Here is a 26,703-nt window from a genome sequence, read left to right on the forward strand (position 1 = left end):
CATCGCGGTGCATTTCACCGCCATAACGCTAGGGGATGATAAGTCTGAGGTTATTTGCGAGGTGTCTGCCAGCCAGTTTATGTTATGTTAGCAAGCAAACTTCCCACAAAGTACTGCTTGCTGGCAAAGTGCTAATTTCAAAACTTTACTGACATATAGACGCTTTACAAACTGATAACCGCGTCATTGTAACCAAAATATGTCTGAGTTTATTTGCGAAGCTTATGTCAGTGAACTAGCATGTTGCTAGTCCCATGCTAAGTAGGCTGCTTGAAACACCGACTATCAACACACAGGACCAGTTGACCAATCACAGTCCTTGCGGTCTGCACCTCCTCGACAGAAAGGATTTTTTTTGGAGGTGCACGTCGAGCTACGGCAGAGGGGGGTTCGCGGCGACGCAGAGGGGTCTGCTGGGGGTACGCCGTCGATTTGGAAGCTGAAGCATAAATCAGCCTTTAGATATGGGGGTCCTGACCCCCCGACCTCCCCAGCTAACCCTTAGGAGCTACTAGCTCTTCAGATCTTGTCACGCCTCCTCAGTGATAATCAGAAGCTGGCCTTCTCTGCCTCTTCTCCTTGTTTTGTGTAGCTCTTTGCCTCGTAGCCTTAGGTCTTGAAGCAGGTTTAATGTTGAGCTCCCCACAAAACTGCTCATTCCAATCTCCACAGGACAGATTTTCATGCTCCATCCTACTTCCCTGCACTCGGCAACCAGGTCTCCATATTTCGCTGCCTTTCTTTCTTGGGCTGCCTCCACCCCTTCCTCCCATGGCACAATCTGTTTCCACCAGCAGCGCTGATTTAATCCTTGCTGACCAGAGCACCATGTCTGGTTGCAGTGTGGTGCTGCAGATCTCCCTTGGAAAGTGAAGCTGCCTGCCCAGGTCGACCTCAAATTTACACTCCGTCCCCGACAAGAGCGAGGGTGCTGGTCTTCCTCTGGGTGTTTCTGTTCTCTCCCCTTGTCTCTGGAAGTGGATCCACTGCTGGGTTTCCACCTGGTCGTGCCTCCACCTGAACCTGCCCTGTGTCAGAGCTGTCTTGCAGCTTGCCAGGATGTGTTGTAGAGAGGTGTTGGTGGTCCCACTGAGGTCACAGGCTTGCTCTGTTCCCAGCCACTGGCTTGTGGCAGCTTCCATATGTTTGCCCAGCTAACTCCCCGGCTCAGCACTCCTTCCTAGCTGTCCATTGTCCCTGTTGCCCCTGAGCCACAGCTTTGACCCTGTACTCTTCTTGTGCCATCCTTGTCACCTCTGCAATAACAAGTTCCTTCCTCTCCTTTTTGCTGGCTCTGGACCACAAGATGGATGGGTCGTTCCATCCCAACCCTGTCCGTCCTGTTTGGACTGTGCCCACAACCTCCTGGTGTTGCAGCCTGCCCACTGCTTTCTGGACTTCTTCCTCCGCCTTCCAAGTCCTCCCTGTCTACACATGGGCATGCATCTCCCTTACAGATTCATCTGCAGAGTCCCTCAGCTCCATCACCAGCCTTGCCTTCTCTTGCCTATATTCCAGCATAGTTGATGTTAAGGGTAACTGCAGGGGGTTCCACCCGTACAGGCTTGATGTTGAGAGGCCCCTTGTGAGACCTAGCCAGTTCCGGATGTAAGAGTTGGCTTTGGCTTCCATCCTGCTTACCGCTGAAGAGGTGATCTCACACAGCTTCTGCCATGTTACCCTTAAGGTTAGGGTACAAGATGAAGCTAAAGCACCACACCTTGTACTTTCCAGGTAGCTGGCTTGAGTAGATCTTGGCCAGACCTGCTTGCAGCTGCTGAAGGATGGTCTTCCCCACCTCCTTGTCTGAGAGGCTCAGTTTACAAAAACATCTTCTGATGCACAACCCTGGACATATCATCAGTGTTGTTTCCAGGAGTCACTGGGTGTTTTGAGTCTTGCAACAGACACCCTCGTCCTGGCGACCTGACTGAGGCTGATCAGACCGTGGCCTGTGTCCAAGTGGCATTCTACTGCCCCCACTGCTCACCCCTCTTTAACCAGAGACATCTGGATGCTTTTTCTGCCTTCACGTTGTTGCCTATAGCTCTTCTTTGGTTAGCACCTGTTATGCCCAGCGTGCCGTAGGCCTTGCTCAGGGAGTGACTGGCAAATCCCCTACTGCCCACCTCTACTGGCATACATTTGGTCCTCCATCCGTTCCTCCGACAATCCTCCACCAGTTCTTGGTATTTCTCCCTCTTTCTCTCTTGAGCCTCCTCCATCCTCTCCTCCCAGGGCACTGTCAGCTCTAACAACATCAGTTGTTTTGTGGCCTCCAAAACCAAGTTGCTGCCGCATGGTCACTGTTCTGCTGGTTCGCTCTTCCTCGACTGAAGCTCGCACCTCCTCCTGTACCAGCCTTTGCCTCTCCTTTCCGCTGGCCTTCCCAGACCTCCACCCTCCGAAAAAGCTGTCAAAGCCTTCTGAGAGGTTTGGGCCCTTTCTTACCTTGTACGTTATACCACAGGAACCTGAAGCAGATGGTGATCTAATGCTGGACAACCTCCTGGACCACCTCCAGGATGCAGCTTCTGTGCTGAGGAGTTTTGCTGGCTTTTGACGGTGCAAAGGTTGTCTAAGGAATGTCTCTAGATGGGTCGCTGAAGATTTCCTTGACAAACTCTTCCACTTCCTGTTTAAAGATTGTAAGAGTCCCAGTATTCGCTTACCCAAGGAGTGATTTGGTGAAGCGATATGGGTCTTTAATAAACTGGGCTCGTGAGGCTTTCTTCTTCTTCCGCCTTTGTCTTAACCCCTCAGCTCTTCTTACTCTGATCAGCTGTTCTCTTAAACTGGTTGTTAGTTTTTTGATTCCTTCTCTTTCCTCATAGCTGGCCTTTTAAAAAAAACGCTTATTTAGGGATTTCATCTCGTGCCTTAGTTGTTTGATCTTCCTTTTCCTTCTGTTTGGCTGCTTCTCCACTCTGACTTTTTGATCTTTCTTTTGCACTGTCGCAAAGCGTTCTTTGTCCGAGCTGTAGGTGATTGCTGTCAGTGAGGTCCAGGTTCTCATCCAAACTGGACCATTCCTGGGCCTTCACCGGCTCAGGTGGACCTCCTGGGATGGACTAGGAGGAGATCCTTGTGTGTTTCTGGGGACATGCAGGCACTGAGAGATCTCTAGGACTACTGTGTAAAATACATAACATGAATGAAAATACCACAACTTATGTAAAGAGACCCTGTCAACATGAAATTACAGTTTTTTAAATAATAAAATAATGCAATAATAAATAATGTGCATGTATTTGATTATTCTCCTCAGATGTCCAGCAGCTGTTGGTGGTTAAAGAAGAGGTTCCCCCTGAGCAACAGGAGTGGAGCTCCAGTCTGGACCAGGAGGACCCAGAGCCCCTCCCATACATTAAAGAGGAACAGGAGGAACTCTGGACCAGTCAGGAGGGAGAGCAGCTTCAAGGGCTGGAGGAGGCTGATATCAAGTTCCCGTTCACTTCTGTCCCTGTGAAGAGTGAAGAAGATGAAGAGAAAGCTCAGTCCTCACAGCTTCATGAAAGCCAAACTGAGGAGAACAGAGAGGCAGAGAGAACAGAAGCTGATGGAGAGGACTGTGGAGAACCAGAACCAGCCAGGAACTCAGATCCAGATAGTCCTTTACAACCAGCTACTCATGACAAGACGTCAGACTCCTCTGAATCTCAGACTAATGACCTTGCAGACTGGGGGGAGACTAGGGAACCTCAGTCAGGTTTAAACTCTCTGCAAAACAATGAAGTAGATGTAAGTGATGTGGAATGTAATACTGGAAACACATCAGTTATCTCCTCTGAATGTGCTGGAAGCTTTGGCCACAAGAAACATCTGCAAAAACACTCTGGAGTCCAAACAGGAGGGAAACCATTTTGTTGCTCAGTTTGTGGTAAAAGATACCTTCTGAAGAACTCCTTAACGACTCACATGAAACTTCATTCGGAAGAAAAACGTTTCACTTGCCCAGTGTGTGAACTAGTTTTCAGTAGCAAAGGCAATTTGGTTATACACATGAGAATCCACACAGGGGAGAAACCATTTAGTTGCCCATTTTGTAGTAAAAGATTCGCACAAAAGGGAAATCTGAGAAAACACTTGACAGTCCACACAGGGGATAAACCATTCAGTTGTTCAGTTTGTAGTAAAAGATTTGCACAGAAGGAAACTCTGAAACAACACTTGACTGTCCACACTGGTGAGAAACCATTTAGTTGTTCAGTTTGTAGTCAAAGATTTGCACTAAAGCAATATCTGAAACAACACTTGACTGTCCACACCGGGGAGAAACCATTTAGTTGTTCAATTTGTAGTAAGAGTTTCACACAAAACCAAAATCTGAAAAGACACTTGACTGTCCACACTGGGAAACAACCAGTTACTTGCAGCGTAAACGATAAAAGTTGTAATCGGCAGTATGAAGTTAAAAGTCGCAAGTGTGTTGGTGATAGTGGTGTAATGGACCATAGTTGATCCGTGTGGATAAACACGGTTCAGAATGCATGTGAATCGCGGACTAATTGCAAAGTTTAACCATAATAATAGTGTGAAATAAATTTTTACTGTCGCTGTTATTTAACCATCTCAGCCTGAGCTCATCATATACGACAAAAAACAGCATCTCCGATTCATAACTTAATCATTTTAAAACCATAATGAGTAGAAACTTACCATTTTCTGCAGCTAAAAGCTAACACTCGCCCCGTTCTGCTGATGTCTTTTGGGTTTTCGTAGCCCTTACAGAAGGTTTTGTATCCAGCTTGGAAGTCCAGAGTTTTTCGGGGTCTTTGTGCAGTAAATCCAAACTGTTACATCCAAGATTGATAAACTTTATGTCCATAATTTATGAATTCTCGGTTGTTTATCTCCGCCGATCGCTGCTAGCTCTGATGATAACCACGATTTTGTTTCCCATGATGCTCTGGCAGACCATTCTGACCAATCAAAAGCTTGTTTAGCTTGTCTTGTCAACCACTTGAAGGCTGGTTCATCATTGTAGACGAAACAAAGATTCTATATAGTGAAGAGAAACTGGGCAGAATAGTTAGATATGACCAAAGATTCCAGTGTTTCCTTTAGGATTTTTTTTAGCAGTGGGGGCAGGTCTATTAGAACAAATGTTTTACGTATGAAACGGAGCTGACGCTTCGCTGCAACACAAACTAATATATTTATTCACCTGTATTCACACACAATGAGGCATATTTTCAGTTGTGATTGAACTGTATTTTTTGAGGAACTATAACTTAACATGTACAACAGGTCTACAAAATTAATTTTACAAGAAATTCTTCACAGGGAAACCAAAACCCAAAAAGTAGAACGAATGAAATATTCTGACTCACTTACTGTTTAATGTTTCCAGATGTTTGATATCAGGACGATGAGCTGACAGAACTGACAAGATGAACGTTGTCCAATTAGAACGGACCCACCGCGGTGACGTTTTTGGTGGAGCTGTTCGTTTAATAGTCAACTCGGAAGAAAGCGAACGTTTTGACAATAAACTCCATCAACACAGCAGTATGTGGAGTTACACTGGACGGGTCCAATAACCTCTGAATGGTTCTACTTGTTGTTAAACTGGACGGGTCCAATAACCTCTGAATGGTTCTACTTGTTGTTAAACTGGACGGGTCCAATAACCTCTGAATGGTTCTACTTGTTGTTAAACTGGACGGGTCCAATAACCTCTGATTGGGGGGGGTGCATTATGTCGGCAGGATCATTTAAAAGGCCACCGTGACTACATTGTGTGTCTGCCCTATTTCTGATACCGTGGTGGCAGATATTTTGCCGTGGCGGGCCAACATAGAGGAAACACTGGATCGTCTATACTAGACTGTTCTCTAGGAGATCTGCTTTAGACAACACAAATGCTTGTGTAGCATTGCTGTGTGTGTGATATCAATAAATATGGCATTACTATTTTGAGTATTAGCAAGTCAATGTCATGAGGAGAAGAAGCGTCTGGACTTTTTTTTTTTAAGAAATGTAGATATTTTGTCCCCTGTATAAGTTATAATGTTTGACTCCCAAGACAGGATATCTGTTATAGACAGCAGATATGCTTGAGTTGTATTGCTGTGTGTGTGTGTGTGTGTGTGTGTGTGTGTGTGTGTGTGTGAAATCAATACATATCTGTGAGATTCAATTTGTTTTTATTTTTTAATTTGTCTTTATGGTCCCACAACCTTTTTTTTTTTTTTAACATTAAAGTGACCTCACTGCAGCACAAATATTGTAATAGTCCAGTTTGTCCTGAAAAAAAATGGTGTTTATAGATTGTGCTAGAATAATTATTTATCAAAGAATGGACAAAATCACTGGAGTTCTCTTAAACGTTTGTTAACTCGCAGCAAGTAGTCAGTTTACAGCACTTCAGCATAAGTACAGAAAATGACTGAAGAGTGTTCTCAACAGTGTCTTTTTAAAGGAGTAGGGTGTCAGGTTAGTTATTCGGTTCATGCAATCAGTAGCTTTACTTCTTATCTCTGGTCAGGCCCGGCATCTCCTCCACATTATGTGCTCTGCCCTCAGGGACGCATCCTGTGCTCTTTGCAAGGTCGCTCAGCTTTCATGATTAACACATGGAAGACAGACATACTGAAACAGCAGTTCGGATGCAAATGGTTTAACAAAGAAACTGAAGCAAAACCGTTCTAAGCATAATTTTACAAAACAGATTGAAGCTTTCTTAGAAAATAAAACCTTTAGGCGGATGGGCTTAGACTTAGACTTTTCTTTATTGATCCTTTTGGGATGACTCCCGCAAGGAAATTAGATTTCCAGCATCAGATTTCAGCAGCTTACAAAACACTCTTTAAATAAAGAGGTATAAAAAATACACTATAGAAAAAATACAATATAACAATAACAATACATTTTTAGCTAAATATTTTTTACAAAAAGTAAATAAACAGTAAAAAACTACAGATAAATAATGATAAATATATAGATATATAGGACTGTGTATGGTATTGTGTTATTATACAGTTAATAAATAAATGACATTTAGCATAATTTAGCAGTTAAGAGCAGTTAGTGTCCAGGTATGTATGTGAGCAGATTATTACCACTCCTTCCCTTCCTTCCTTCCTGTTCTGTTCTGTCCTCTTTACCCTACACTGGCTGGCTGGCTACAGCAGCAGAAGATCCCACCGGGTACCACTCATCTCCACTAAAAATAGGAAAATGAGGCTACAATTTGCACGAGCTCACCAAAATTGGACAGTTAAAGACTGGAAAAATGTTGCCTGGTCTGATGAGTCTCGATTTCTGTTGAGACCTTCAGATGGTAGAGTCAGAATATGGTGTAAACAGAATGATAACATGGGTCCGTCATGCCTTGTTACCACTGGGCAGGCTGCTGGTGGTGGTGGTGTAATGGTGTGGGGGATGCTATACTATCAATAAGGGCCAACATTTCTAAAGAATGCTTCCAGCACCTTGTTGAATCAATGACACAAAGAATTTAGGCAGCTCTGAAGGCGAAAGGGGGTCAAACACGGTATTAGTATGGTGTTCCTAATAATCCTTTAGATACGTGTACGTTGACTGCTCTGACTAAGACAGCCTTCGTACTTCGACCCCACCGTTAGCCTAGCTTAGCACAGATCCTGGAGGTAACCGGCTCCATCTAGCCTACTGCTCCCAATAAATGACAAAATAACGCCAACATGTTCCTATTTAGGTGTTGTGATTTGTAGAGTCACAGCGTGTACAAATAACAAGGTCACATGAGACACAGCTGTCTTCTAACTGTATAAACTGGGAACTTTTTCTCAGAAGGCGAAGCACTGCTACTTGGCCGTAGTGATTTGCTCGCAGCACCTGAGAAGCCCCGCGGTGAGGAGCAGAGAGTTCGCTCAGAGTTGGAGTAATAATCACACCGCCCAAGTAGCAGTGCTTCGCCTTCTGAGAATAGTTCCCAGTATGTATACGAAGGCGATCAACGATTGCTCTGACTCGGTCAGCCTTCGGACAGAGAGCCATGTACGAAAAAAGTGGAAAGACTACTACTACTACTACTACTACTACAGAAATGTGCTTAGATTTCGTCTTTACGCCTGCTACTGACTAGGTGTAAGAATTACACCCGGTCTTAGCGAGAAGAGGGCTTAAGCCAAGATGGTGCAACCAGTGGCGCAAAAAGTGGGTATGCACTATATGTGGCGCATAGGAGCGCAGCACCATGGGGGGCGCCAAAGCGATGGTTAAAAAAAGAAAACGTGTGTTTCTAAATCATTTCTGCATTTCCTCAATGTTATTATATAACATTTTAGAGGGCTAACAGGCTAGAGTAGGCGCCCTGTCTCATAAGATTCCATCATAGAATGTTGGCATAGAATGTTGACATAGAATGTTGGCATAGAATGTTGACATAGAATGTTGGCATAGAATGTTGGCATAGAATGTTGGCATAGAATGTTGACATAGAATGTTGACATAGAATGTTGACATAGAAGAGGGAGGGGGGGGAGCGGGTGGGCACCGTGAGTGCTGAGTGAGCAGGTACGAGCGTACGAGTAGTAAGTTGTCGTCTATGGAAAAAGAGCACAGCAAAACAGCTGTTGGGGATAAAAATAGAAAAAGAGGGAAAAGGAGATGACATGTCAAGGGATGCGACAGCAGTTAAATAAGTGGATGGTGAGAGGCAACAGGTAGGATTTAAAGTGTAACGTCTGGGCTTGCAAATATTCATGTTAACAGACTAGCTAGCGTTTGCTAACACTGGGAATGCAGCAGCCAAATGGGGGTTTACGGCTAGCTTAGAATATGCAAAACCAAGGTTGCTGAGCTGAAAACTGATAAATATAAGGTAGCATGTACAATAAATGACAATAATCTGGAAAACATAACTAATGCAATAACTCTGGTTTACCATGGAATCATGCATAGATTTGCTACCAAACTCGGAGCATGTTAAAAGCAGTTTATAGAGACGATCATGGCTACTGGCGGAGCGGAAGGAACTCAAAGCCATGACGCCGGCTACAGCTCCATCGTATCAGCGGCAGTTGATAGTTGAGTTCCCCGAGAATAGGGGGCTTTGAGACAGGTATTCCATTTATATGTCTAGTCCCTGTGCTTTTTGTCATTACATGTATAAGTACAACTCCTGCATTCTGATGTGCTTCAACACAATTTATACAGATTAAACTAACATCACGCTGCTTATGTAGTGGTGTGTGCAGTAAACTTTGCACCCTGTTGGTTCTTGAACGCACCTTAACTAGACCAAATTAGCTCCACCCAGGCCAAACCCCCTCGTTAGCTGAGCTTATATAAAGCACCTGTATCATCATGGCTGCCTCTTGGCTTTGTCTCTGCCTGTTGGTTGCCACATGGGACCATCGCTGTGACTTTTAGGTAGGTAGGTAAGTGTGTAAAAGTCGGTTTATGCTCTTGAGGTGTTTTTAAATACTGAGATGTTTATTTTACAGCAGTCTGCCTGTTGTCCGCTTGGGCCTGGAAGGGATTCCAAGCTCCCCTGCCTGGAGTGGTGTGATGAACTCTCCCTTAGCCTACTGAGTACATTTGAGGGAAGGTATGAGTAATTTGAAGCAGCAAGTCTGGTATGATCACTACCTGAACTAATGTTATCACACACTGCTTTTAAACTTGTCATTAATGTAATCTTCTGTCTGAATTGTAGGCTGTCAGCTGCTGTTTTGCCTTAGTTTAGTTGTTTGGATTTTAATCATTTTACTTCAGTTAGTGAACCTGTTTAGCCTTTTGTATAACTGGGGTGCTTGTTGAAGTAGAAATAAACATATCTTGGGGTGAGAGTCCCCAGGTGGCGTTGTCAGTTAGACTCGGGTGGCGGCTCCTCCCCTAGCGCCACCTGCCTTGCTACACTTGCATGTACTTACAAGGTATCAGTATTAATCCAATACTTATCTAACCTATATGGGGGAAAAAAAAATCAAAAGGAATATGGACACGATAAAAGTTTGACAAACTTTTATTTTGAAGTGGTGCCGGAAGTAGTTGTCCTTACCGGGGCTAACTTGATCAATGCGGAGTCTGGTTGAAGAGGTTTCTTCCCAGGTCCTCTGTTGTTGTAAACCGTTTCCCCGCGTGAGTCCTGGTCTTTCCGTCACGTAGCTCACCAGATACAACCGGAGTGAACCACCGGAGCCCGTCTGTTTGGATAAACTTGTTCAAGTGGACTTTGTGTAAATATTCGGGGCGTTTACATCTCAGACTCTCCGTTAGCCAAGAATGCTAACGGAAGTTAGCGTAGCGTGCTAGCTGGAAATAGACGGAGACTGAACTCGGCCACACAGTAGGTCGGAGAGACTATTGGATAGAGACCAAACTGTATGTTTCATGGACCCATAGTGTCCAGATAAACCTGTCTGAATGGACTCTGTGCTGTTCCCTTTATTTAAAAAACGTCTGAATTATCTCCTGGTGTCCTGCGAAGCTAAGGAAGTTAGCTTGCTAGCTGGAAGTACACAGACCCGAACGCAACTTCACAGCGCACTTCAGAGGGAGCAGACGGATTTTAACGGATTGTGTTTGAAGGAAAAGTTTCTGTCATTGTGTGAAAATGTCTAAAGTCCAAATGCTGAGAGCGTTGGTGGAGCAGCGACTAACTGCGGCTGCTGAAGAGATATTTGGGCTGTTTGAAAGAACGATAGCAGAGTACGAGGAGGAACTTTGTCGTTCAAAAAAGGAGAACGAGCGACAACAGAAACTTCTGGACGCTGTTTTAAACCATGAAGTCCAGATACAAAGAACAGGTTTGTACAGCTTCATTGTTATTATACATTTAATCTGCTGGGAAACCAGTGGAGGAGGAAACATTCACAACCTTTACTGAAGTAAAAGTATTAATAAAACACAGTGAAAATACGCTGTTGCAGAGTAAAAGTCCTGCATTGACACATTGTTACTTAAGTGAAAGTGTGTTTACTATCAAGAAAATGGATTTAAGGTATAAAATATATTGACATGTCCCCTGTGAGTGTTTAAAGGTCCAATATGTAATACATTTAGTACTGTATTAAATCCAAAAATCACCCCAATGCGTCGTCAGATATTAAGGAAACGTGTGGGGGTTAAGGGGAAATTTAAGGGAAACTTAAAGCTGGGAAAGTCCGATTCAGCAGGAAACATAACTTACATTGCTGCTGTGACTGATCCTCCGTTTTTTTTTTTTTTTTAACCTCTGACTGTATTGAAAGTGTGTTAGTCATTTAGGAAAATTGTCTAAAACACACTTTTAGATTTGTGAAAGCTTTGTCTTTATGAGAACGCAATAAAGGGAGATTTCCCTGTTCTTTTTCATATGTAGACCAGATCCAAAACCACTACACCTAGATTTGTCAAATCAGGACTAAACTATCCCAGAGAAGCTAAAGAGTCTTAAAAACCGTTTCAGATTAGTGAAAGCTTTATTCTATTTGTGAAAATGTGAAAGTGTGTTTGTTAGGTAGGTACAGAACTCTGCGTGAGCACGGCCTTCTATGACTGTCAATATAGCCAGCATCTAGCGTTAGCTACTCCGCTGTGCTGTGAAGTAATGTCTGGCTATGTGAGACAAGCGTCTAGCAACAACATTGCTGTTGATGCTCCTTCGCCACGCTGTGGAGGAGGGTCTGGCAAAGCGGGACTATGGATGCTGCGGTCTCAGTCTGGCAACGTAGACCGTTAAAGAAATGGACCACCAGGTCCTGTGTCTCTGGACGGAGACCAGTGAAGGACATTAGAAGCTCTTTCCCGGTGATGGCTGAGCGTTACTGAGCAGCCTCCAACTGAGCTTGAAGACGTAGATGTGACGTGAGCAACCTGTCTGAAAGTTGGAAGTCTTCTGGTAGCTGTGCCAAGAGAAATCTCAATCATTCCCAATCTAGCAGAGACGGAGAGCGTAGGTATATGTAAGGAGATAACATAGACACAGGCTCATTATTGATCACTAAAATGATAGTTAACATTAGTCATTACACTTAAACAGCTAATGGAAGTCCAAACTGACTGAGAGCTTCTCCTGTACTATACGGTAACTCCTCTACTATGAGACAGGAAGTCTCGTGGTTATGACCCAATCGTTAGCCTATTGTTATAAAAAACGTCTGCTACGGAGCCATAACGTGAGCTACAAGGTAATGGAGCCTTTTATACGTTGTCGTGTTTCTTTAGAAATAAACAACGGACAAATAGAGTCTTTAAAAACTTCAGATGTAAAGTTATTCTCTGTCAAAAGTGACAACCTTAAAATACAATTATGAAGCTGAAATGAGCATAATATGAGCACTTTAAATCTCATCTAACAGTTAGGGGGGGGGGACAATAATCATAACATTTCGGAAGAGCAATTTTGGAAGGGGACACAAATAATACAGCCAAAATTGTACTTGTAGAGGATATGTGTTCACAGAAAATGAACCTAGGGGTTAATAACATATGATTACCGAGTCGACCGTTCTCATGTTGTTTTCATGCTAATCTAATGTGACCAGTTTTAGCGCAAACCGCTAATTAGCTTGTAAAGCTAGTCGTCGGGGCGGAGGGTGAAGTAAAAAGAAATCTCTATTTCTACACCACTAACGAGGCTCAAAATATCACCACACTTCAACGGCAGCACAATGAGGGTCCCTACATGTAAACAGAAGCATTGAGAACTTTGTAAGTGTACAGACAGTTTGTTAAAAAGATAGTTTAGAAAGACCGTACCGTTCACGTATACAGGCAGACGCCATCTTGGGGAAACAGTCATGACCAGTCCAACGACGAACGCTGTGCAACCAGTAACATACAGGTGAAACTCTGAAAATTAGAATATATATATATATATATATATATATATATACTATATAAGTTTTGAATATTGTGCAAAAGTTCATTTATTTCAGTAATTCAACTTAAAAGGTGAAACTAATATATTTATATAGACTCATTACATGCAAAGCGAGATATGTCAAGCCTTTATTTGTTATAATTATGATGATTATGGCTTACAGCTTATGAAAACCCCAAATTCAAAATCTCAGAACATTAGAATATTGTGTAAAGGTTCAATATGAGCCTTTAAATGGTCTCTCAGTCTGGTTCAGTAGAATACACAATCATGGGGAAGACTGCTGACTTGACAGTTGTGCAGAAAACCATCATTGACACCCTCCGCAAGGAGGCACTGCCTCAAAAGGTAATTGCAAAATAAGTTGGCTTTTCAGGTGGTCGTGCCTCCACCTGAACCTGCCCAGTCAGAGCGGTCTTGCAGTGTGCCAGGATGTGTTGCAGAGAGGCGTTGGTGGTCCCACAGAGGTCGCAGGCTTGCTCTGTTCCCAGCCACTGGTGCAGATTGCGAGGGGAGGGCAGGGTGTCGTAGGTTCCCCTAATCAGGAAACGGAGTCAGGCTTGTGGCAGCTTCCATATGTTTGCCCAGCTAACTCCCCGGCTCAGCACCCCTTCCTAGCTGTCCATCGTCCCTGTTGCCTAGGGGTGGTGGAAAAAATCAATACAGCATAGTATCGCGATATTTTCCGTGGCAATACTGTATTGATACACCGAAGCCAAGTATCAGTCTATTATTATATATGTGTTGGTCAGCTTGTCTTCTTGACAATCCCATTTTGCAGCAATAAAATTGAAGTGAGATGAACAATATATCACAGAATATTGCAATATGTTTGAAATCGCAATAATATTGTATCGTGACATAATTATCGTGATGATATTGTATCGTGAGGCCTCTGGTGATTCCCACCCCTACTGTTGCCCCTGAGCCACAGCTTTGACCCTGTACTCTTCTTGTGCCATCCTTGTCACCTCTGCAATAACAAGTTCCTTCCTCTCCTTTTTGCTGGCTCTGGACCACAAGATGGATGGGTCGTTCAATCCCAACCCTGTCCGTCCTGTTTGGACTGTGCCCACAACCTCCTGGTGTTGCAGCCTGCCCACTGCTTTCTGGACTTCTTCCGCCCTCCATTTTCTCCCCATCTACTAGGGGTGTAACAGTACACAGAAATCATGGTTCAATACGTAGGCTACCTCAGGTTTTGAAGTCACGGTTCGGCTCATTCTCGGTTCAGTAAGGGGGGGAAAAATGCAAAACTCCCAACAAGTAAAGTAAAGAAGCTAAAATGCTTGTTGTTTATTAGGGACTTTTGTAAATAACAATCGGTTTACAATTTTCCAGTTCGGAAAATAAATGAGAAAGATCAAATGAATCATCTTTATATGCCAAGGCAATTAGGCAAGCAAGGAGGGTATCCCATGTCCCACTTAAACAAACTTTTAAATGAATTGTAATAAATATAAAGGTTGTAGGGGGGGGTTTATGACTTTCTGGCTGAAATGTGGGCGAGAAGAAATTTCATACCGGGGCGCAATCACCTTCACCGTGTGTTTTCAACAACAATATGGTCGTCGGTCCGCTGCTATAAAAACACGGCATTTGTTATTGCTGTGGCCCGATCTGAATTACCAGCAGAAGTCTGTTTAAATGCCATGGGGAGCTGCGTTTGCACTGTGCTCGTTTCTTTCCTTGTAGCAGTGATATTCACATTCGCGTGGTGCCGTTTCAAGTCAGTTAGCAAGTTTGACGTGGTGCCAGGAACATGCCCGATCACCAATCAGCGATGTCGGCACACTACTTTCGTCTTATCCACTTGTTTTTGTCCGTTGTTGTATTTCACCGGGAAACCAAAGTGTTCCCAAAAAGGAGACCTTAATGATACCGGAGAGTCTCTACATTGGCCATTACGCTAGCTAGCGAGAGGCTTGGCTTGGATAAGTGTACTGTGTGCAAAGTGTGTGTAAAGCGCACAAAGTGCTGGGCGGAGACTAAAGAAACTTCTGGTCCGCCACTTAATATGTTAGTGTGGTAACTCTCAATTGAAGTATGTTCCGTATGCAAAACAAGCCTAATTGCATTCTGTGATCTGCGTACATTAGCTCCATTCCAAAAGTCCTGTACCGAAAAGGTCAGATACGAATACATGTACCGTTACACTCTAGGGGTGTCACGATACCAGTAAAATAAAAAAAGGATTTTCTAAGATTACCATGCACTTGTTGTCCATCCATCCATCCATCTTCATCCGGTATCGGGTCGCAGGGGTAGCAGCTCCAGCAGGGGACCCCAAACTTCCCTTTCCCGGGCCACATTAACCAGCTCCGACTGGGGGATCCCGAGGCGTTCCCAGGCCAGGTTAGAGATATAATCCCTCCACCTAGTCCTGGGTCTCCCCCGAGGCCTCCTCCCAGCTGGACGTCCCTCCACCTAGTCCTGGGTCTCCCCCGAGGCCTCCTCCCAGCTGGACGTGCCTGGAACACCTCCCTAGGGAGGCGCCCAGGGGGCATCCTTACCAGATGCCCGAACCACCTCAACTGACTCCTTTCGACGCAAAGGAGCAGCGGCTCTACTCCGAGCTCCTCACGGATAACTGAGCTTCTCACCCTATCTCTAAGGGAGACGCCAGCCCCCCTCCTGAGGAAACCCATCTCGGCCACTTGTACCCTGGATCTTGTTCTTTCGGTCACGATACCAGTAAAATAAAAAAAGGATTTTCTAAGATTCCATGTACTTTAACTTGAAACATGAACTTCTTTATTAAAATGTATGAAAAATATCAAAATGTCATAACAAGACATACAAAACATGTGCAATAGAGCATAGAACAACATAATGAAGTGCAATGAATGGTCATAGTGCAACAACTAGTGTCCCCAGACATATTCCAGACTTCCAGGCATCTTTTCAAAAGGTACTGTGCAAAAACAACAGTGTTTCTAACAGTTGTGTGAGCAGAGATATTGCAAACCCCGGGTACATTTTGGAGATGTATTTGAAAGATGGAAACAGCGTAAAGCCCAAAAGGATGCTGAGTTGGCTGATTTCCTCCTGAACAGGTAGCTAAGCATTAGCTTCAGGCTAATTTATCACGGCTACAAGGGACGGGCATTTTATGTCATTTCAACATTATTGAAATTATATAGCTAGAGTACCCGAGTTGGTTACTCGCAAAAACAATTGAGACACTGCCAATAAAGTGATCCCGACTGGTCCTGGCTAACGCAGCCATGCTAACGCAGCCATGCTAACCCTGCTAACGGCTACCGTTACCGGATGAGCAGGCAAGCGGGCCATGGCTGTTTACAACGTGTAGCCTGTTCAGCGGCCGTAGCCGACAACGGTGAGTTATTTGAAGCCAAGAGAGGGGGGTGTAAATCAGGAAGAGAGGACCGTGAGTGTGCAGTGAACATGCCGTTGTTTAGGTCGGGTAGAGTTGACTCTCGGCCACTTGTTCGTGACCTCCTCCTTCTGAATGTATCGACTGGAACACACTGAAGCGAATACAGCCCACATCAGTTCCAGAAGAGGCGCAGCACCGATGCTAACCCTGGCATTGTCGCTAACGGTGCCTACGGTGCTTCATAAATGGGCATCGTCTGTGTTTTGTCATGTTAGAACCCGAAGGTGTCGGTAGTATCGGTTCTCGTGACATCCCTATTACACTTCTACTGTCGACGCATGGGCACGCATCTCCCTCACAGACTCTTCTGCAGAGTCCCTCAGCTCCATCACCAGCCTTGCCTTCTCTTGCCTATATTCCAGCATTGTTGATTTTAAGGGTAACTGCAGGGTGTTCCACCCGTACAGGCTTGATGTTGAGAGGCCCCTTGGGAGACCTAGCCAGTTCTGGATGTAAGAGTTGGCTTTGGCTTCCATCCTGCTCACAAGAGGTGATCTCACACAGCTTCAGCTGCCACATTACCCTTAGGTACAAGATGAAGCTGAAGCACCACACCTTGTACTTTCTAGGTAGATGGCTTGAGTAGATCTTGGCCAGGCCTGCTGACAGCTGCTGAAGGATGGTCTTCCACACCTCCTTGTCTGAGAGGCTTGATGTATAGGGCCTTCCCAGACTTCTGGGAGAGGCTGGTCTACAATACGGGGAATGTTTTCTCCTCCTTAGACCAAACCCTCGGAATAAGCTTCCAAAGACTGCTGTGAGGTTTGGGCCCATTCTTACCTTGTACGTTATACCACAGGAACCTGAAGCACATGATGATCTTAAATGCTTGACAACCTCCTGGACCACCTCCAGGATGCAGCTTTTGTGCAGAGGAGTTTTGCTGGCGTTTCGACGGTGCAAAGGTTGTTATCCGCCAAAGGAATGTCTCTAGATGGGTCGCTGAAGGTTTCTTTGACAAACTCTTCCACTACCTGTGTAAAGATTGTAAGAGTCCCAGTGTTCGCTTACCCAAGGAGTGATTTGGTGAAGAGATATGGGTCTTTAATAAACTGGGCTCGTGAGGCTTTCTTCTTCTTCTGCCTTTGTCTTAACCCCTCAGCCATTCTTACTGGTTGTTAGTTCTTTGATTTCCTCAGAGCTGGCCTTTATAAACTGCTTGTTTAGGGTTTTGATCTCTTGCCTTTTGTTGTTTTGATCTTCCTTTCCCTTCTGTTTGGCTGCTTCTCCACTAATGCCAAAGCATTCTTTGGCCAAGCTGTAGGTGATTGCTGTCAGTGAGTACATTTTCCTTTCTACTGTCCCTGCTTGAGCAACTTCAAGACCTTTGTTCAGGTTCTCATCCAACCTGGACCATTCCTGGGCCTTCACCGGCTCAGGTGGACCTCCTGGGATGGACTAGGAGGAGATCCTTGTGTGTTGCTGGGGACATGCAGGCACTGAGAGATCTCTAGGACTATTGTGTAAAATGCATAACATGAATGAAAATAATATAAGTGATCTGTATGTTTGCTAGGTAGTTACAGTTTTACGCAGTTAGTCTTTTGGTATATTCAGCAGGGATGCACCAAATCCAGGATTCGGCTTTGGATGAATATGGGGCTTTTTGAGTTGGGTTTCTGCCGAACCGTAGAATTGTTTTAGAATTGTAGAAAGGAAGGACAGTCACAGCTAAAAACTTGTGTTAACCAGACAACCATTACCAGCTTTGCTAGGCCTACACCCATCTACTTTTACAGTTAAAATTAAATAAAATGAAAAATACACTGCTGTGGACGTTGTTTACTTCCTGTTGACGGACTGAGAATTGGGATTAGGATTCAGTATTCGGTTTCGGATTCGGCAGAATCTTAACCAGTGGATTCGGTATTCGGCCGAACCCCATAAATCTGGATTCGGTGCATCCCTAACAAAAATACCATGTTTTATGTAAAGAGACCCTGTCAACATGAAATTACAGTTTTTTTTTTAATACATGTGCATGTATTTGATTATTCTCCTCAGATGTCCAGCAGCTGTTGGTGGATAAAGATTGGGTTCCGCCTGAGCAGCAGGAGTGGAGCTCCAGTCTGGACCAGGAGGACCCAGAGCCCCTCCCACACATTAAAGAGGAACAGGAGGAACTCTGGACCAGTCAGGAGGGAGAGCAGCTTCAAGGGCTGGAGGAGGCTGATATCAAGTTCCCATTCACTTCCGTCCCTGTGAAGAGTGAAGAAGATGATGAAGAGAAAGCTCAGTCCTCACAGCTTCATGAAAGCCAAACTGAGGAGAACAGAGACGCAGAGAGAACAGAAGCTGATGGAGAGGACTATGGAGGACCAGAACCAGCCAGGAACTCAGATCCAGATAGTCCTTTACATCCAGCTACTCATGACAAGATGTCAGACTCCTCCTCTGAAACAGAAGTAAAACCATTTTGTTGCTCATTTTGTGGTAAAAGATACCCTCTGAAGTCATCCTTAACAAGTCACATGATACTTCATTCAGAAGAAAAACGTTTCACCTGCCCAGTGTGTGAACTAGTTTTCAGTAGCAAAGGCAATTTGGTTATACACATGAGAATCCACACAGGGGAGAAACCATTTAGTTGCCCATTTTGTAGTAAAAGATTCGCACAAAAGGGAAATCTGAGAAAACATATGACTCTCCACACAGGGGATAAACCATTCAGTTGTTCAGTTTGTAGTAAAAGTTTTGCACAGAAGGAAACTCTGAAAAAACACTTGATTGTCCACACTGGGGACAAATCATTTAGTTGTTCAGTTTGTGGTAAAAGTTTTGCGCTAAAGCAAAATCTGAAACAACACTTGACTGTCCACACCGGGGAGAAACCATTTAGTTGTTCATTTTGTGGTAAGAGTTTCACACAAAACCGAAATCTGAAAAGACACTTGACTGTCCACACGGGGGAAGAACCAGTTACTTCCAGCGTTTAAGCGTGTTGGAGATTGTGGCGTAATGGACAATAGTTGATCCATATGGACCAACAATTCAGAATGCACGTGAATCGTGGATTAATTGCAAAGTTTAACCATAATAATACTTTTTTTTTTTTTTTTACTGTCCCTGTTGACTAAAGTAGGCTGATACATCTCTATGTAGGGTTGCCGTGAAAACATACAGGCAACGCAATTTTCTATGCAGAGCATGTTAAAAGCGGTTTATAGAGAGGATCATGGCTACTGGAGGAGCGGAAGAACTCAAAGCCAGCTCTCAAAGCTCTGCTTTGGCAGACATTACGGTTTAGTTTAGGCGACAAAAAGTGAGCTTTATGCGGTGATAGTTAAAGGAACACGCCGACTAATCGGGACTTTGTCTTATTCCCTGTATCCCCCAGAGTTAGATAAGTCCATACATACGCTTCTCATCTCCGTGTGCGTTGTAGCTCTTTCCGACGGCTCCACCACTAGCCTAGCTTAGCACGGATCCTGAAGGTAATCGGTTCTAACTAGCCTACTGCTCCCAATAAGTGACAAAATAACGCCAACATGTTCCTATTTACATGTTGTGATGTGTATAGTCACAGCGTGTACAAATAACAAGGTCACATGAGACACAGCCATCTTCTAACCGTATACATACTGGGAACTATATTCTCAGAAAGGTGAAGCATTTCTACTCTCTGTCCGGGGCTTCTCAGGTGCTGCAAAGCATATCACTCCTCCCAAGTAGCAGAAGTAGCAGTGCTTCGCCTTTCTGAGAATATAGTTCCCAGTATGTATACGTTAGAAGATGGCTGTGTCTCATGTGACCTTGTTATTTGTACACGCTGTGACTATACACATCACAACATGTAAATAGGAACATGTTGGTGTTATTTTGTCACTTATTGGGAGCAGTAGGCTAGATGGAGCCGGTTACCTTCAGGATCTGTGCTAAGCTAGGCTAGATGGAGCCGGTTACCTTCAGGATCTGTGCTAAGCTAGGCTAGATGGAGCCGGTTACCTTCAGGATCTGTGCTAAGCTAGGCTAGATGGAGCCGGTTACCTCCAGGATCTGTGCTAAGCTAGGCTAGATGGAGCCGGTTACCTCCAGGATCTGTGCTAAGCTAGGCTAGATGGAGCCGGTTACCTCCAGGATCTGTGCTAAGCTAGGCTAGATGGAGCCGGTTACCTCCAGGATCTGTGCTAAGCTAGGCTAGATGGAGCCGGTTACCTCCAGGATCTGTGCTAAGCTAGGCTAGATGGAGCCGGTTACCTCCAGGATCTGTGCTAAGCTAGGCCAACGGTGGGGGCGTCAGACAGAGTTACAACACGCACGGAGATGAGAAGGGTATGTATGGACTCTGGGGGTTACGGTGAATAAGCTAAAGTCCCAATAACTTGGCGTGTTCCTTTAACAGTTACATTTAGGCACCAAAATAACTAGTTAAGTTACGGAAAGAGATCGTGCTGTGGATTAAAACACTCCCAAGGAACACGCTTTTCCGGGGTGAAAGTCCTTTGTTCTCCCTGGGAATCCGTTGCAGCCCTAGTTGGTGAGGGCAGCAGAAATAAATGAAGCTACGGAGCTGTTTGCTGAGCCAATAGTTTTGCAGCTGGATTGAAGTACTGAAGGCTAGACTTGGTTCAACCCTATCTTGAAGTCTCTTCGGAATCCCAACCAGAGACTGATGAGATGGTCGTCATTCTTGCAGCTATATAATTTGGATATTTGTCATATGCGCTGTCTCACGTGCCCCTAGATCCTTAATTTCATGTTCACAACTGTTCTCTTTTCTGAGTTATCCCCTATTCCTCTGTCTTTCATTGCCTTAAATTGCTCCTGTGGTACCCAGGGTTGCTGGATTCTGGAGACAGGTGGACTGCATTTGAGGATGTAACCAGAAGGAGAGTGGTATTTACATGGGACTATGGGTAATATATTGGCCATCTAGCCAACTTGCCTTCGAACATAGCTTTAAGGTTTAGTGTTAAGAAAAAAGAAAAATAGAGGTGTAGTGTTTATGATTGTTATCGTGGTTCTTAAGGGAACCCCGTTCTTATGGAGGTGGGGTGTTACGACCCCTCCCTTATCTGCCTGCTGTTGGCTTCTCTGGCTTTTTTGACCGAGCTGGCAGTTTGGGAGGGTTCGTTAGCTAATTGGTGGACACCTGTGTAGGCCTCAACCAAGACTATTTCTACAAGTCATGTCTCATTGTTGTAGCCTGGGAAAACCCTGACGAACTTCGGGCCCATTCAAGCCCATTTCCAATTTTTCCAAATAGAGGCACCAATCACAACCGTTGAGGCGGGCTTTACACGATGACGATAGCACAGCAACGGTGAGCAGCTTTTTATTTACATTCAAGATGACGGCCACCGAAGCGCAGCAACCCGTTGATGCCGTCATCGCTGCTTCGTCACCCGGATCATTGGTCCGATTGGTTGAAGGGCTATCCAATTGCGCCCAGAGGCATTTGAGTGGCGTCCGTTGGTGACGCCCCTTTGGAAATGGGCTGTGAATGAAGCTTCCCCAGACCCACTCTCAGTTACAGCTGAGAAGGGTCTGGTGTCAACCAGGCTATCATTGTTGTGTCTCTGTTTTCTCCTCCTAGGCTCCACATCTCCTGGTTTGGGTTCGTTTCACCTCCTCTCGGTTTGTGAGCTGAAGACTGTTGTCTGATTTTTAAGCTGATACAGAAACTAAAATGATCCTTTTAGCTTAATCTACTATGGTGCCTTGTTAAATTACTAACATTACCATAAATGACGACGCTGTAGCGGAAATGTCCGTCAGTCATTAACATTAGGCTACCGGGTGCTCTTATTTTTGTAATCTGTAAATAAAAACGTATTTGCTAACATTAGCTAAGGTCCAAAGGGGGTATGACTGTTGATTTTATAAGTGATTATTGGTCGGACTGTTGAGCTAAAGCTATGCTAGTGGCATATTTATTAAATACATATTTAAAAATTTGACTAAAAGACAATTATATTTTTAATCGCAGTTATTTCTGAGCCAATAAATTGTGCAGCAACATTTTGAATTGTTACAGCTGTACTTCCAGGTGCTGTCCTAAATTTACCCAGATCAATGAGCTTCAATCAATGAGAATATGTGACTTTAAAGCTACATTGTGTAAGAATTTCTCCCATCTAGCGGTGACATTGTATATGAGAACTAGAGATGGTCCGATACCATTTTTTGCTTCCCGATACCAATTCGGATACCTGAACTTGCGTATCGGCCGATACCGAGTACCAGTGTGTCATATATTTTATTATGTTTTAACAGCTGTATACTACTATCCCTGTATAGATGATATGATGTATAACAGCTGTATACTACTATCACTGTATGGATGATATGATGTATAACAGCTGTATACTACTATCTCTGTATGGATTATATGATGTATAACAGCTGTATACTACTATCCCTGTATGGATGATATGATGTATAACAGCTGTATACTACTATCCCTGTATGGATGATATGATGTATAACAGCTGTATACTACTATCTCTGTATAGATGATATGATGTATAACAGCTGTATACTACTATCTCTGTATAGATGATATGATGTATAACAGCTGTATACTACTATCTCTGTATAGATGATATGATGTATAACAGCTGTATACTACTATCTCTGTATAGATGATATGATGTATAACAGCTGTATACTACTATCTCTGTATGGATGATATGATGTATAACAGCTGTATACTACTATCTCTGTATAGATGATATGATGTATAACAGCTGTATACTACTATCTCTGTATGGATGATATGATGTATAACAGCTGTATACTACTATCCTTTCTATCTTTGTTGTCGGTCTGGCTCAGGTTAAACTCTGTGAAACATGAACAATGAACGTCCCAGAACCTTCTTTTATTCTGCAGTTTGACAGTCAGTTATAACGGAAAAACAACATAAATAAACTACTTTAACGTAGATTTTCTTTAGGGCTTTATTACGTGGTATCAGATCGGTGCATAAACTCCAGTACTTCCCGATACCAGCGTTTTAGGCAGTATCGGAGACAATACTGATACTGGTCATCTCTAATGACAACCAACTGAATATTACTTTCTATTCCTTCCTCCTACGGTGGCCGAACCCGAAATGATCTCTTAGCATCTCCATCGTTTACACGCAGCTGTTCTAGCCGCTCCAATATTAACGTTGGTGTTGTTGCTTTGCCCGTCGCGTTGTCGTTTTAATTCTCTTTCTCGCTTCCCTCGCGAGTAATCTCCCCCTGGCGTTCGTCACGGTGCGAAAGAGGGCGAAATGCGGAGGTATGTCCTCCTTTGGCTAATGTATTTTAAAGATGGAGGTATGTCCCTCTTTGGTTAATGTATCATAAAGATGGAGGTATGTCCCTCTTGGTTAATGTATCATAAAGATGGAGGTATGTCCCTCTTTGGTTAATGTATCATAAAGATGGAGGTATGTCCCTCTTTGGCTAATGTATTTTAAAGATGGAGGTATGTCCCTCTTTGGTTAATGTATCATAAAGATGGAGGTATGTCCCTCTTTGGTTAATGTATCATAAAGATGGAGGTATGTCCCTCTTTGGCTAATGTATTTTAAAGATGGAGGTGCTACATGGCGGCCGTCATTCCAGCGACTCTCTCGTCTGTATTCTGAATGATCCTGAATGTCAGATTCTACGCTCACGAGAATCCTTTGATTAGTTGGTGGAAGTAATAACACATGAACGAGACATATTTGTAAAAGAACAAAGGGGGTTTTGCTAAGAATCAACTCAAAACATTACACAATGTAGGTTTAAGGATAATGGATTTGTCTGTTCCAGATATCGGATATTATTGATGATTCTGATTGCTCTCATTTGTAACTGCATAATGACAGTCAGGTTGGTTTCTTATGTTTCCCCAGATTTCCACACAGTGACTTTAGATATGGCAGTATGAGTGTATTATACAGAGTATTCAGTGATTTACTGTCAAACATATATCTTGATTTATTCAGTATTGCTGTTGTAAATATTTTATTTGTACTAGAGTGTAACACTGTTTTCCTATTTGTGTCACTAACCTTGAGACAATCCTTCCTTCTATCCTTTCTATCTTTTGTATCCTACTAAAGCTCAACTAAATGAATGGAGCGATTGTTACAGAATATGTATATGCTCGTGTGTCTCATTAAACCTTTAGAACATTGTGAACTGAATCCTTGCTTCGTGTCACTTTGTTCTCCGAGCTCGCCACTGCTTTTTAGCGTCTACTCACAGGGGTCAAGCCAGTAGAGCAGTGTTTCTCAAATGGATGCAGGTGTCCCCCGAGGACAGGGGGGTCAGACTCAACTTCACTAAGAGCCAGACATGGAAAATAAGGATCACATCAACAGTCAGACGTGTTTAGTTTATTAAAGGAGAATTCCGGCCAATTTTTACGTTAATCTTGATCGCTATAGCTACGGGAGTACTTTCGATAGAAAAACCCCCGACCCGAATCAGTGCAGGCAACACGGAGAAGCTGCAGCTACGTACTACAAGCGTCCCCTGAGCTAAAACGGAAGTGGTCGTGGCACGTGTTAGAGTGCCTTTGTGCCTCTTAACAGACACAAAATGCAATTAATATGTCTGTGCCACATGAACAGGGCCCTTACGTGTCAACAAGATGCGTCTTCAACTCAGACATTGTTTAAATTCACCTACCCTGGTCCCTGTCTCGATCCTGCCTGTAGCTAGCTTGCCCTGCTAGCTGATAGCTGATAGCCGTTAGCTGCTAGCTGCCGTCCGGTGAGTGTATTCAGACAGGCTTCTGTGATAATCATCCCAATAACAACCGACGGAGCGGCGGTGGTGTGGCTATGTCCTCCAGAGGACAGGTCATGTCACGTCTTGAAGTGTATTCCCCCCCCCCTAAAAAAAACTAGTGCGGTGGTAGCTGTTAGCTGCTAGCTGCCGTCCGGTGAGTGTGTACAGCCAGATAGCCGTTAGCTGCTAGCTGCCGTCCGGTGAGTGTATTCAGCCAGGCTTCTGTGATAATCATCCCAATAATAAGGCTTGATTACTAAAATAATCGATAGCTGCAGCCCTATTAAGATGCTTTTATTTAAGAGAAAAAGTCAAATATTTTGACTATTATTGCCTCATTTATCTTTCTCACTTACAGTTTCAGCCTCATAAAGCCCCATGTTATCACCTCCAAAAGCTACTGTAACTTGTCCCAGGAACATAAAATATGTGTCATCCAGAAATAAAATAAATGTAAGTAAATTGGATACTCTGCAAAGGTCATTGATGTAGGTTATGAAAAGATGTGGACCTGAGACAGACCCCTGTGGTACACCACAAGTTATATGGTAATACTCTCATATACATTAGACAGGTCCCTATATGGTAATACTCTCATATACATTAGACAGGTACCTATATAGTAATACTCTCATATACATTAGACAGGTCCCTATATGGTAATACTCTCATATACATTAGACAGGTCCCTATATGGTAATACTCTCATATACATTAGACAGGTACCTATATAGTAATACTCTCATATACATTAGACAGGTACCTATATAGTAATACTCTCATATACATTAGACAGGTACCTATATAGCAATACTCTCTTATACATTAGACAGGTCCCTATATAGTAATACTCTCATATACATTAGACACATCCCTATATAGTAATACTCTCATATACATTAGACAGGTCCCTATATAGTAATACTCTCATATACATTAGACAGGTCCCTATATAGTAATACTCTCATATACATTAGACAGGTCCCTATATAGTAATACTCTCATATACATTAGACACGTACCTATATAGTAATACTCTCATATACATTAGACACGTACCTATATAGTAATACTCTCATATACATTAGACAGGTCCCTATATAGTAATACTCTCATATACATTAGACAGGTCCCTATATAGTAATACTCTCATATACATTAGACAGGTCCCTATAGAGTAATACTCTCATATACATTAGACAGGTACCCTATATAGTAATACGCTCATATACATTAGACAGGTCCCTATATAGTAATGCTCTCATATACATTAGACAGGTCCCTATATAGTAATACTCTCTTATACATTAGACAGGTACCTATATAGTAATACTCTCATATACATTAGACAGGTCCCTATATAGTAATACTCTCATATACATTAGACAGGTCCCTATATAGTAATGCTCTCATATACATTAGACAGGTCCCTATATAGTAATGCTCTCATATACATTAGACAGGTCCCTATATAGTAATACTCTCATATACATTAGACAGGTCCCTATATAGTAATACTCTCATATACATTAGACAGGTCCCTATATAGTAATACTCTCATATACATTAGACAGGTCCCTATATAGTAAGCACATTAACTCCTTCTTTCAGTGTCAGTATTTAATTGAACAACCCTGTCGGCTGCATTCTCCGCAATAAGTGTAGCACAGCGCTTGCACAACTAACATATTGCCCAACCCACATAGCCTACGTATTGCACGTATTGCACAACAATACGTGCAATACGTAGGCTATTACGTACTACATACCTGTTTGTGTTCACCAATTTC

At 43.4% G+C, this 26,703-nt stretch overlaps 2 protein-coding genes across 5 annotated transcripts in view; both read left to right on the forward strand.

The window, feature by feature from the left end:
- LOC144521778 (uncharacterized) overlaps nucleotides 1-6,227 on the forward strand; it is a 53,846-nt gene extending 47,619 nt beyond the window's left edge. Inside the window, exons 2-3 of one of the 2 annotated variants that reach the window (XM_078256385.1) lie at nucleotides 3,269-3,880; nucleotides 5,354-6,227. In XM_078256385.1, coding sequence (XP_078112511.1) covers nucleotides 3,269-3,880; nucleotides 5,354-5,361 — 620 coding nt within the window. In that variant the 3' untranslated portion in view covers nucleotides 5,362-6,227. Of the gene's footprint in view, nucleotides 1-3,268; nucleotides 5,155-5,353 lie in introns of those variants that run through there. The other variant, XM_078256384.1, reaches the window with a different exon arrangement.
- A 3,774-nt stretch (nucleotides 6,228-10,001) lies between these two features.
- Nucleotides 10,002-24,324, forward strand: LOC144521783 (uncharacterized). 3 transcript variants are annotated; one of them, XR_013502353.1, is made up of 3 exons: nucleotides 10,002-10,739; nucleotides 18,201-23,426; nucleotides 23,692-24,324. XR_013502353.1 is itself a non-coding variant. In XM_078256392.1 (3 exons), the coding sequence occupies exons 1-3, from the start codon at nucleotides 10,547-10,549 to the stop codon at nucleotides 21,784-21,786; spliced, it is 648 nt and encodes a 215-aa protein (XP_078112518.1). In that variant the 5' UTR covers nucleotides 10,002-10,546; the 3' UTR covers nucleotides 21,787-24,324. The 3 variants fall into 3 exon arrangements, 2 of the variants coding, with proteins under 2 accessions (XP_078112518.1, XP_078112517.1); XM_078256392.1 differs by having other exon boundaries at nucleotides 18,201-18,601; nucleotides 21,733-24,324; XM_078256391.1 differs by having other exon boundaries at nucleotides 18,201-24,324.
- Nucleotides 24,325-26,703: the final 2,379 nt, after the last annotated feature.

The sequence above is a fragment of the Sander vitreus genome, chromosome 8 (genome assembly GCF_031162955.1).
Source record: "Sander vitreus isolate 19-12246 chromosome 8, sanVit1, whole genome shotgun sequence".
Taxonomy (NCBI): Eukaryota; Metazoa; Chordata; class Actinopteri; order Perciformes; family Percidae; genus Sander; species Sander vitreus.